Here is a 13,686-nt window from a genome sequence, read left to right as displayed (position 1 = left end):
GAGATGCAGCAGCAGCGCAGATCTGGACAGAACGCTGATGCTGAACAGTCGATTTTACTGACATCTAGCTGCAGCAGTGTAGCATCACACAGTTCCTACTCCAAGACACTTGAAGATTAAAAAAAAAAAACCTGAAGAACTCAAATAGTTTGAACAGGTGTGTTTAATTAAGATTAAAGCTAAACTGTGCATAGTTGCAGCCAGGGGCGGATTAACCAGTAAATTAGGAAAGCGAGCAAGGGGCCCAGGTAATCTGGGGGCCCTATTGATTATCTAGTATATAAAATAAATTAAACTATATGCTATATTGTTTTCAGTTATATTTTGCATGGTTAGAGCTAAATAAATTAAGATTTTAATGGTATTAAAGAGTATTTAGTATAGAATCGAATATAATATTATTATATAAATGTACTGTTATGGAATAATAATATTACAAAATAAAATAAATACCTATCATGGAGCAGTGCAGCAGTCAAATTTATATATATATTTAGTTGTAAATCTATTTTAAGAAAACTAATAAGAAAACTAATCATTAAAAAGTTTGAGATTGCATTAATTTAAAATGTAGAAAAGAAGATAAATAAAAGTAGAAAGGGTGCATGTCAAGACCTGGGCTGTAATTGCTTAAAGCTTTAAAATCCCTAAATCCACCCCTGGCTGTATAGCGCTCCAGGAGCAGAGTTTGACACCTCTGCCTTAAATCCTTCATACCCTCCAACGAATAAATAAAAATAAATAATAATAATAATAATAATAATAATAATACTAATAATATTAATAATAATAATAATAATAATAATAATAACAAAACAGTTTGGAAAACGAAGGTTAGGTAAGACTTTATTTTGATGGTCCTTATTGCACATTTTGTTAACTAAAAGTTAAGATTTAAGGTTTCATTGCAACTACATGCCATTACTTCTCATTTGAGTATTAGATTGTCTGCTTAATATCTGCTGATACTGCTCCTTCAACAGACATTTAACCTTATTTTCTATAAGAAACTTTGCAAGTACAAGTCAACTCACATTAACCCTAATCCCAACCCAACAGTCTACTTATAATCTAGTGAGAATTAGTTGGCATGTAGATGCAATGTCACTTAAATTCAACAAAATGCATAAAACAGACCATCAAAACAAAGTGATGCCGAAGGTTAGAAAAAAACCTGTGTAAAAACTTTGAATGGTGTAAGAAAATCATGTAAATAAGTAATTGGCATGAATATATGTTTGTTCTGCTAATTAAAATGTCAGAAAATCATTGAAAACGATTATATCAATTGATGATTTATTGGTTTGGACTCACATTTTGTGACTTTTAAGGTCAGAGCTGCTTTCTGGATCTTGTGTAGAACTATGTACAAACGCTGGAGATGGCCTTCTCAGGTTTTATTGTAGATAACTACATCATCCAGGTAAGTTGTGCTTCAGTCCTCACAACCTTGCAGTATTTGATCCATAAGGCATTGAAAGGTTGCTGGGGCCCCATGTAACCCAAAGGGCATGGTGGTAAACTGATAGAGGCCCACAGGTGTCTGAAAGGCAGTGTATTCTCTGAAGATCTTCTCTAGTGGCACCTGCCAGTAACCCTTGCATAGGTCCAGTGTAAAGGCAGTGTATTCTCTGAAGATCTTCTCTAGTGGCACCTGCCAGTAACCCTTGCATAGGTCCAGTGTTATACAATATTTTGCTCTCCATATCCTCTCAACGAGCTCAAAAGTGGAATCGGGTAGTCATCAAACTTTAATACATCATTCAGCTTTCTAAAATCCAGACATAGACTTATTGTCCCATCCTTTTTTGGCACAAGCACTTTTGGACTACTTCACACACTTGTTGAAGATTCGATCACGCCCATGCCCATCATCATCTTGACTTCTGCCTTCACCAGGGTTATCAAGCTCTTAGGTACTCGATAAGGTCATTGTCTAATTGGTGTTGAGTCAGTCAAATAGATAGTGTGCTCTACCAGGTCCATGTGAGTTGCTGGCACATAACACTGTATAATCAGTAACCTGTGCGTATGTGTGTATTCAATATCTGTCCATTGACCACAGCGTCTACTGTAGGCAGTTCTAATTGCTAGCACGAGTCAAACAAGCCAGTCACCATGTCTCTACAATGTTCTGATGCTGAGATAGAGCTGTTGATAAATGGTTGCTTGAGTACTCTGTTTTGTTGCTTTGGATGTTGTCAAATGAGCCCACCCCCTGTCTATTTGACACTGCTATGCAAAGATATTTATCTGGGCCTGTTATAATGGAAGTCTATAGATCTTTTTCTTGGAACGCAAAATTACCCATTATGCTTTGCATGTATGCGCAAGGAGAATGCGAAGAACTTCCGGTCGGCAGCTGATGCGTGTAAACAGTCACATTTGGACAGCTTTGAAACGATAGTTTTAATCTATTTTACCTGCTTTTATCCTCTTTGAACTAATACTGTTGTCCATCAGCACCATCTCCTGGCCTGATCATTTAAAGAAATGCGATCTTATAGGATGGAAAACAGCTGCTGGGAGGCGTTTTCCCCTCGTTGTCAGACGGCATCTTCTGCAGTTTAAAAGAAGCCTTGACATCGCTAAAGTCAACATTTTCTCTTTATAACCAGCCCAAACAAATGTAATTTACCAAAAAGCCTGTACTGTGCCACTGACACACTGATTTAATAACTGTGACAAAGTGAAAATATAGGCTAGTGTCATTTCGAAATGACAGAAAAACACAAACCGTGGTAAAAACAACACACGAAATAAAACACAAACGGCTCGCGATTAGAATGAACAGCAAATCAGCCAGCAGAGTATCAATAACAGACTTTTATTGGTCATTTTTGTAAAATTGCACGACTTTCATACCTGTTAAGTTTCATGCCAGTACTCTTTGCTCTCTCTCTCTCTTTCTGTGTGCGTGTGTTAAAGACCCATTTTTCTCGTATTTCTGACGCGCTTGAACCACGTGACAGATTATAACGGCTTTAACAGACACATTTCTAAGTTGTGTGTCACAAAAACACTCTGTTATCCATTAAAAACGTTATTGAAACCCATTTTCGGAGCGCAAATTACCAGTTGTACACGCTGTAAACGGAAGTTTTTAGCATTCAACAGGAAGACGCTGGTCGCTATGGCGCCCTCCATACAGCAGCCATGAAAAAGGTCTATAGAGCTTAAATTGTTTCGGAGGGCATAGTTTGAGAGCCTCGTTATCATATTGAGATGCTTATTGTTTGTCTTGGTCAAATGAGCCCACCCCCATTTCTGTATTCACTTTAATACTGAGATGCTTATAGACCCTTTTCACGCTTCCTAGTTTCTCAGTAGCGGAAGTTGTCATAGCTGGGTAAACTTAAAGCGCAGTCAGTGGGAGAATGCAACAAATAATTTTTCCGCAATTCTATTTGCTGAAATAATAAAAGAAAAACTCTTCGATGGTGTTATTATTGGTGTTGTGTGAGACTGATGAGGGCAGCCAGAGGAGAGAATCAATGTCAAATTTACTCTCAGCCCCTTAGACGCTACATTAGAAATACCTCGCATAATCGGTAATTCCTTTTTAATAATTTTGACGCAAATATGGTATAATACATTCATAAATACATATAAATATTCATACATTTTTTGAAAATCAAAATTGTAAAAACTTTAAAGGATTTAGGATGCTGAAGACCGTTAAACGCATCATGACAGACTTGTAAAAGGGTCCATTGTTTGTCTCAGTTAAACGAGCAAACCCCAATTTCTGCATGACACTGCTATGTTATTGATATTTGACCCCCTTTGGGGCCGAAAATCCCCTTATAAAAGTCATAGCACATCATTCACAATAAATCCGCATGTTTTGACCCCACTCTCAAGGGTCTGCGATAAAAACTGTAGGATTAGATACGAAACCAATATCTTTGTCCGGAATTGCAAATAACAAATGGTGAATACCAACAGTGCAGTTGCCTAAAGGCAGACCCTAATAATCAACAACTTTAGCTTACCAAACAGAACAGTCCAGTGCATTTTAAATTTTCATTATTTTTATTTCACTGGCTAATACATTTCTGATGTAATTTGAACAATAAATGAAAAATAAAAAGGTACAGTATATATGCTTAAAAAAAGAATGAAAGACTGATGAAAAAAAAACATATACATTAACAATACTTTAAATAATAATACTAGCATCTCGAGAAGTATATATTGAATCAACAAAAACAAACGAGTACAAATTAATTCAACACTTGATTTTAAATATTTTAAAGAAGGAAACAATTTACAAATGACACAAATAATATATTAAAACAAATGACATCCCTAAAATAGAGTCAGACAGACTGTTACGTTAGTCATACTGTCACTTTAAATGTAATTGTATTGTATTGTGCATAATAACCATGCAAGTGGTTTACACTTCATGTAAAAGCACATTATTAAATGCCCTCTCATCCATTTATCCATTATGTACAGCAACAACAACAACAGCAACAACAGTATTATTAAAAAACAGAAACTGTATTTTTCTTGTATGAAATTGAGCCCCCAAAACTTTGTGAGCACCAAATGAACTGTGTTAACTAAAAAAGACAGCAGAGCTCACATAGGCAGTGTGTGATGATCCAAGAATAAACTGGCATCAAAAACATTGTTAATGTTCTTTAATTCCTATACTGTGGAAAATACTTGACTATTAAAATAAATAAGTAAATAATATATTTATTCAACAGTTCTGTCTGGTTCTCAAATCTGATTGGCTAATAGAAGTGTGATATTGTAGTAATATCAGCACTCCTACAGCCTCTTCACCCTTGTGTATCACTCTGCCCACATGAGTGCCAAGCACAAGACTAAACTTACTACAGTTTACAGTTGCAGCTGTTGGACAACAGGCTTTTTATGTGAGAATGAAGTTATTTAAATTGCAACTATGCAGTTTATTTATAAGGATAACGCTTATTTGAAAATATGTTTGAAAAGCAGAAAGCAAGGAATAGATGGTCGATGCTCCACCACAAGATGGTGGCAGAGAACGTATAATAAGTCCTTACAGGGAGAAAAATGGTTTCTTTTAGTGTACATTTAAAACTACAGCTGAACAAATCAGAACATGTAAGCTCCATTCTTTGTCGAGCTCTCTTTTGTATACCAAAGTCATCTAGTACTGTTTGCTTTGCTTGGTTTGGCTTGTTCGGGGTTCATTTTTGTGAAAACAACCTGATTTCAACAAAAATCCTGCAAGATCTCTGTATACTGATGTCATTTCATTTTATCCCATCTAGCCTTATAACCTTAAAATGTGAGCAAATCATCTGTATTATCATCATTTAGACATTACAACACTTTACATTATGCAAAAGAATTATTCAAATACTAGTTCTAAAGTGATGTTTTTAAAAAGGCAACGGTTTCTGCTGTGCTGACGATCAGCTGCAGATGCAAATAAACGGCGGAAGAAAGTAGTTCCTCATACAACATTTTTGAGACTCTCCGTTTGATTTTCTTCTTTATGAACATGATTATGCTGTCGAAGTGTTGTATAAATGCATTATAACCCTTGATATGTATGTCTATATATCGTCACTGCTGGGATACTAAGGCACTTGGCTTGCGGCCTCTGTATCTATATTTATGGTATTGCTCATATATATATATATATATATATATATATATATATATATATATATATATATATATATATATATATATTAGGGATGTAACGGTATTGTAAATACCGTCATACCGCAATATTAATTTTTTTCGATATTACCGTAGTCGCATGACTCGGTAAAACTATAGGTCTTCTGAGAAAATTTGCTCAGGCGAATGAAGTGAACGGGAGGTACCGGAAACTACAATTCCCATCAGCCCAGGCTTGGCCATAATCCCTTGCGGTCTGTTATCGCTACAGATCCAGTAATGCGGAAATGGAGTGTGCTGCTAGAAGCGGGGATCAAAAAGAGCTGGAAAACCCTAAAGCGGGTGTTGTCGCCGCGCGCGTACTGAATATTGGTGTTGTCGCGCGAGTTCTTATCAGCTGTGTTGTCGCGCGCGTACTGTAAAGCGGGGAAGGAGGGTGTGTCGCGTCGCGGGGGCACTTTTGATCATTTTGGAAGGGAACTTTCTATCCAAGACTAAAAAGGGCATGTGCACTGCACAGGTTGAGCACTGTGTGTGCACGTGCCTGCAAGTTGGGAAATACGACTAATAATCAGTCATGGGGACTGCAGAAACACAGCACACTGTTCAGATTGATGCAGACATGAGATCTCTATTTCACTCATGGTTTGTCCTCTCAAGTGGGGGAAAGACAATGCACAACGTTACCCACTGCTGTCAACCTGGGCCAAGTCATATCTCTCTTGTCCCAGAAACCTCAGTCCCAAATGAGAGGGTTTTTTTCTGTTGCAGGGGACATTGTAAATACCCAGAGATACCAGCTTTTACCAGATTATATTTATATGATAATTTTCCTTAAAACCCATCTTTATCTAAGTAAGTGAGTGAGTGATTAAATGTTGAATGTGATTTTCAACACTACTAAATGGTTTTCAACAATACTAAATTGAAACTTTATTTTTTTACATGGTTTAATATTTTTTTGTTATTAAAATTGAAGTTCCTGTTTCAAAGCTTATAGATAGATGACTAATTTGTATGTCATTGACACTTTTGGCACTTTTTTGGAGTATTTTCATAAGTTTTGTTTTTTCCTGTAAATGATTCAATAAATACCGTACCGTGACATTGATACCGAGGTATTACCATACCGTGAAATTCTGATACCGTTACATCCCTAATATATATATATATATATATATATATATATATATATATATATATATATATATATATATATATATATATATATATATATATATATATATATATATATATATATATATATATGACAGTGCATCCGGAAAGTATTCATAGCACTTCACTTTTTCCACATTTTTTATGTTACAGCCTTATTCCAGAATGGATTAAATTCATTTATTTCCTCAAAATTCTACACAAAATGCCCCATAATGACAATGTGAAAACAGATTTTTTTTAAATTGTTGCAAATTTATAAAAAAACGCACAAACCAAAATCCTATTGAACATATCTATAGAGATCTGAAAATGGCTAAACACTGTCTCTTCCCATCCTACCTGATATAGCTTAAGAGGTACTGCAAAGAGTAATGGGTAAAAATTCCCAAAGATCGGTGTGCCAAGCTTGTGGCATCATATTCAAAAAGACTTGAGGCTGTAATTGCTGCCAAATGTGCATCAACAAAGTATTGAGCAAAGGCTGTGAATACTTCTGTACATCTGATTTTTCAGGTTTTTTATTTCTAATAAATTTGCAACAATTTCAAAAAATCTTTTTACACATTGTCATTATGAGGTATTGTGTGTAGAACTTTGAGGAAATAAATGAATTTTATCCATTTTGGAATAAGGTTGTAACATAAAAAAAATGTGGAAAAAGTGAAGCGCTATGAATACTTTCCGCATGCACTGTATAAAAATCTTAAAACGATCTGGAGAGTTTACCATTAAAATAATGCGGTGTCACTGAATCTAGTCCAGATGAAGTTATACTGGGTTGACACATTATTTGAAGAGTAAACTATACAAAGAAAGATAATACAAGATCAAAACCTTTGTCAAAATTGCGTAAAAATACATGATGTACAATAAAAATATTATATTCTTGTTCAAGAAATGGAAAAAAAAAAAGTCACACACACACTTCAATGTGCAAAATTATACTGAGAAAAAAAACTAGATGCCTTGTGCAGAGTAAAATGAAAACCACTTATCATGCCCTACATTTACAAAAGCACCTAATGTAATATAATACAGACAGATAGGCAGCATACTTAGGCCCTACTCACACTATGCTATCCGAACCGTGCCCAGGCCCGTTTCACGGATCGTTTGAGAAATGTGAGTGCACTGAATCGGGCTCAGGCCTGAATCGGCCTCTTAAGCGCGGTTCACTTGGGCTTTGTCGTGGTACGCTTGTGTATGAGTGCAAAACGCATCTAAGCCCAAACTGAAAGCAAGACGTGACTTTTAAGGGACTGTTTTAAGGATTCATAGATCATTCTTCTTGTACAGTGAATGCAAACTGTTGTAGTTTATTAAAGACCCGGTTTAAGGCAACGTGAGAGTACAGCCCTTACAGCTTGCCAATCAGTGACATAATTATGTGAGATTCTAGGTAGTATTCAGATTGTGGATTACTTACAGATTACTTTTAGATAACTTTTGGCACACCTAGCTTTTAGGATTTGAACAAGACCTGAACAATTATTTGAGCATTTTGCAATTTGATCGAATCACAAGTACACTATTTGTCATTTTCGAATTATATTTACATAAGTTCCAATACCCAGCACTGAACAAAAAGTGTGTAAAATCTGATTCAAGCTTTTTTTCATGCATAAACCAAGCGTTTTCTTGTCAGCGGATAGAGAATGATTCTTATTTACAACAGATGTCAGATTACAAAAGCCAAACATAGTTATATACATCTGTCAACACACTTAAAAATAAAGGTTAAACAATTAAAATGCCACAAATCAGCATGATTTACAGAAACCCTCCCTCATTTACTTATGATTTAAGGATCCCAGAAACCAAACAACTACCAGAATATCAAGAAACATGTACAGTGAAAATGTGCTCAGATAAACAACCTTTATATTTGAGTGTATCAAGAATTGCTGATTTTACATGTATATACTATATAGCAGTGGTTCTCAAAGGTTTTTCATCAAGTACCACTTCAGAAAAAAATTGTCTTGTGTTAGGGCTGTTGCCTGTGTTGTGATTGCGTGTGTGTGTCATGACGTCACTCACTGTTTGTTTCCTAGAGTCCGCCTTTGCGCACCTGCGGCGAGTTGTGCTCGTTGAAAATTGGCTATAAATACATTGAGCGGAGAGAGAGAGGAGACTTCACAGCCAGCCATCAATCTTCTTTTTATTTTCTTTAATTTACTGTTTTGTTTGCTTTAAGTCTTACTTTAATCTAATTTGTTAATTGTTGGGTTGTTTGGTCTTAGGTTAATTGTTGTATGTTTGTTGGAGAATATGAGTTTTTGATTCTTTATTGATTCTTACTTAGTTGTGACACATGATTTGTTTAATTGTTTTGGTTGTAATAATTTTATTAATTTAGACGACCTAGTTTATGTGTACTCTTTATGTTGCGTTCCCTTTATGAATTAATTTTGTGTTGTTTAAAAAAAAAGGGGTTCGTAACAGCAAGTACCATCATAATCAGCAGTATTGAAATACAGTAGCGTATTAGGTCCAGTAAAGCAGCTAAAACTCTGTACAGTTTAAAAATGAGGCAGATTAGTTCCTATTATTACGAACATATGAATTAAAATGTGCGTTTAAAAGTTAAAAAATGGTAGGTTACTGTTCTTAAAAAGTAAAAAGAAAAAAGGGGGAAAATCCTGGTTTATCAGCACCTGGAAATGTTGCTAGACCTTAAATATAGACTTTGTCATCATATTAATATACAAATAATTTGTGATAATTTATTTAAATATATGTAGCATGTACAGACATATTTGATTCATGCACATACCACTAGAAGGAAGCCCGCGTACCACTAGTGGTACACTTACCAGTTTGAGAACCACTGCTATATAGTGTCTTTATCAAAATTATTCTCTCTGACATAATCAATAAACAACCACATATTGATTTATCAATTACTTGATATATAATTCAGATTCTGACCATGAAAACAAAGTTTTTTGATAAGAAAACAGTTGTGCTTGAGTCTTGAATATGCTCGATTTAAATAGTAATAGCCTTGTTATCAGGGAAACAAAGGACAATTAGGTTATGTACAACCAATGTCTGAAACAGTTGTTAAAATATAACACAAGGAATGCTTGCAATAGGATTTTAAAAAAGAAAAGAAAACATAGCTGCTTGTACGAGTCAGACACCACATCAGTTTTTTTTTTTTTTGATCCAGGTTGGAACTTTTGATTTTCCCCCCTCACAAATCCTGTTTTTATTGATGTGGTTCTGTCGCCATGTAGCAGTATGTGTTCTGTGAACTGTTAATCACTTGCATATTGGACAACCAAAAATAGATTTTACATAACAAAGAGGTTTACTCGAATCGGTTGCAGGCATAAGTGCCGCGTATAAACAAATAGTTTATCTGAAGGTCACACATGTGATGAACTAACAATAAATGAAATGCCCAATGTGTCACTGCTGGTCTAAATTTGTTGCTTTAGCTGCCTCGTACATTCCTAAAGGTACAGCCATTCAGTAAAAGGAAAAAAAAAAAAAGATTTATCCAAACAAACTGTGATCAGTTATTTTCATTTCAAGGAGTCTGCAAAATACACAGATGGAGTCAGTATTGGGATTTATGTTTATAGGAGTGAAATGCCCTTGTTGAAAGCAGCAACATTTGTTCAAATCTTTTTTGGTATATTGAGCGTCAAAGTAGTCTTTAATGATGACTTTGTTTTTAGCTGTGGTACTATTTGATTCTCTCAATTAAAAAAAAGTAATGCTATACAAGCGCAATTGTTATGTGCGCACATGTTAATTACTAATATAAAATGCATCATATAAATGTATGTCTTACATTCTACCTACAACTCTCAACAGAAGGCAGTGATATTTGAATCAGGAATCATCAGAGATTTTTTTTTCTTTCTTTGGTTTGTCTGGAAACACAAGAACACTCAGACCACATCTGCATGTTCAACGAGCTGCGCTGAATCCTCTGATCACAAACATGAATCGTTGTGTTCAACATTGTCAACAAAGAACAAAATGTGCTAACATGTTCCTTTCACATAGTGAATAATATAAAAGAGAAAGAAAAGAGTGTAAAACAACAGGCTACCTCCGCAGTACTGTCCTCTCTGTAACTCAGCCAGTCTGCTTACGTCTGCCTCCATGTGGAACCTTCCAGTACTACAGGAAACAAAATCCTTCAAACGGCCGCCGAAAGAGCAGCTCAAACACAAAAAGATATCCCGAAGTCTCTTCAAGTTTCTGTGGTGTTTGTGAAGGAAATCAATTCAGAACCATGCTGACCTCCCTTCGGGATTACTTCTTGGCTAACTGGAACGGATTCTGACCCTTTTGATGAAAGAAACACATTTGTGTTGGATATCTTGCATGGATGTCTTGGTGAGGGAGAAAGCATGTACTCTCAACGGCCACTTTCTTAGGCAGACCATAACTGGAATTTTCAAGTACAATCATCTGGTAATTATACCTTGTAATGTTAATAAATTTATATGTCCAGTATTACAATTTGACACAAATGAACACTGTATAATCACCTGATCTTCAAAGATAATGTGATTTAGATCAGTGTTTCTCAATTACGTTCCTGGAGGACCACCAACACATGTTTTGGATGTCTCCTTTGTCTGTCAACACTTTCAATCTCTGCTAATGAGCTGATAATCTGAATCTGGTGTGTTTGGTTAAGGAGACTTGTGCAGATTTGGTGGTCCTCAAGAAACGTGGTTGAGAAGCACTGATTTAGCAGTGTTTAGTACTGAGGTGTTGAGTTAGAAATTCTCATATAAAATAAAAAGCATAATTAAAAGATAATGGGAAATCAGCTAATATCCTGTGAGAGTCAGGTTCTTTGGAAATATATTATTCTGCTCAGGTTTATGCCAAACTGCAAATACAAATTTTACATAAGCTTTAGTTTATTTTTAGGTAAAGGCAGACACCACCATCTGTTTCTTTTCACACAAAATATGGAATGATAAAGACTTCTTTTGATAGTTAAAGTCTTTTGTCTGGAGCTTCGGTGAGTAGTCTTGGAAGATATTTGTCGTGAATGAAATTAAAGAAGGGGTTGGGTGTTGGATGGGGGGTTGGGCTATCACCCATATTGCCCATGCCTAAATTCGCCACTGGTCACTTAAAATTGTTACATTGACTTAATTTTTATAAGTATGCACACACTTAAAATACCTAATAATTTGAAGTCAATGGGCTTTATTTGAATGATCTAGATGCAAAGTCTAAAGCGCATGGTGCAAAAGCATTAAGAGCATGTCTGAACGTGTCCACTTTTGCTATTTTAAGGACATAAAAATACACTTTGCATCCAGGTACATGGTCTAACAAGGTTGTGTTTATTCTCTTAATGAGTTATGGATGTGTTTTAAGTATAACATGCTTTAAACCAATCAGAGTCTCATCTCTCATTCCCTTTAAGAGTCAGTTGCGTCACACCATGGCACATTTGTTATTTACATGGCAGACTTTGTAAGGAAAAAAAAAACTGAACACTTTACTTGTGAGAAAACAGTTAAACAGTTTTCCCACCTCTGCAGCACGAGGATAAAGTATGAGCCTCCTTCATTTGGCCTTTTTACTCTTTCTTTATTTTACTTACTTTCTTTAAGGAAACAGTGTTGTACGCACTTCACTGTAGACATCCATTAGCCTACATATTTAACGTTTTTGTTAAGCGCAAAGATTTGTTTTAAAACTATTTCTAAATTCAGTTCTAATTTCAAGCAAGCTTAATAAATTGGTTATATCCAAACAAACGTCCTGTTCTTATGCCCCATATGGTGATGTAGATGTCTCCAAAACCCAACAGGTGGACAAATCTAAACTTGTTTTTATTCAAACAAGTATAAATATGCATGTAATAAATAATACCACTAATAATAATAACATTATACAAAAGGAAATTGCATGAATAAACTGAAAAAAGCCCCCAAGATGAAGAAGACATGGAGGCAGTGGTTTTTATATTTATATAGAAAATATTATATTTGTAACATTTCAATCGTATATGGTTTTTTAATTTTTTTTTTATTTGTAAAGATATTTGTGTATTGCTGTACATCCTGTGTGTTAAGCAATGTGTAAGCGTTTGGACCTGGATAGGCGCTAACACGCTCTGTGCTGGACGTTAGAGCAGGTTTTAGATGGTCAATGGTACAGTCTGTTTCAGTTCTTCAAAATAGCAACTTGCCAACAATGCGCCTTAACACACCTCCTTTGTAGACCAGAACACCCGAGTCCACAAAGTGGCGCAAATGGATTTGCTATTGAAACAGTGTGGTGCAAAGCGTGAACATTAGGGTGAACATTAGGGGAACATGTTCATGTTTTGCACCACACTGTTTAAATAGCAAATCCATTTGTGCCACTTTGTGGACTAAAAATAGCACCAAATCGCACCAAACACGTCTTGTGCCTTATTGTGCTGGGTGTATGATAAGGCCCAAGATGTTTCTCACTTTTTTTTTCATTTTAAGTAAATGAATTGCTTTGAAAGCAACTGGTTTACTCACTTTTTTAAAGTCAACTAAACACTTTTACAGTGTTGAGTCTTGTTTTCTGTGCTACAATGGTATCACAATCTTGCATAAACAAAATGAAAGCATTGTTCCATAGTTTAAATTTGGTGCAAGTTTCAGTTTTAGGTTGTTTTATTAACGGTTTTGTTTTTATTTTTATATTTCATTTTTAAAGCTTCAGTTTTATTAATTCTATTTTAGCAGAGTTAATAGAACATGTTCAGTGTCGACAAGAGCAAACGCTGTGCAAACCTCTTAGCTAAAATACAACAATAAACACCACACAAGTCAAAAAAGTCAAAATTATTACTATTTAAGACAAACTTCTTCATTTTAAAGTAGATAAAAATGCCTAGTTTACATT

At 35.2% G+C, this 13,686-nt stretch overlaps 1 protein-coding gene across 48 annotated transcripts in view; it reads right to left on the bottom strand.

Moving 5' to 3' along the window:
* Window positions 1-8,304: 8,304 nt before the first annotated feature.
* The window catches only part of col13a1 (collagen, type XIII, alpha 1), a 199,905-nt gene continuing 194,523 nt past the window's right edge, over window positions 8,305-13,686 (bottom strand). For all 48 annotated transcript variants that reach the window (XM_087278861.1, XM_087278866.1, XM_087278878.1 and 45 more), the window contains one exon: window positions 8,305-11,118. In XM_087278861.1, the coding sequence (XP_087134987.1) occupies window positions 11,086-11,118 (33 nt within the window). In that variant the 3' untranslated portion in view covers window positions 8,305-11,085. The remainder of the gene's footprint in view (window positions 11,119-13,686) is intronic.

The sequence above is a fragment of the Danio rerio genome, chromosome 13 (assembly GCF_052040795.2).
Source record: "Danio rerio strain M-AB ecotype USA chromosome 13, GRCz13ab, whole genome shotgun sequence".
Classification (NCBI taxonomy): domain Eukaryota; kingdom Metazoa; phylum Chordata; class Actinopteri; order Cypriniformes; family Danionidae; genus Danio; species Danio rerio.
This window is presented reverse-complemented; position numbering and strand designations above follow the sequence as displayed.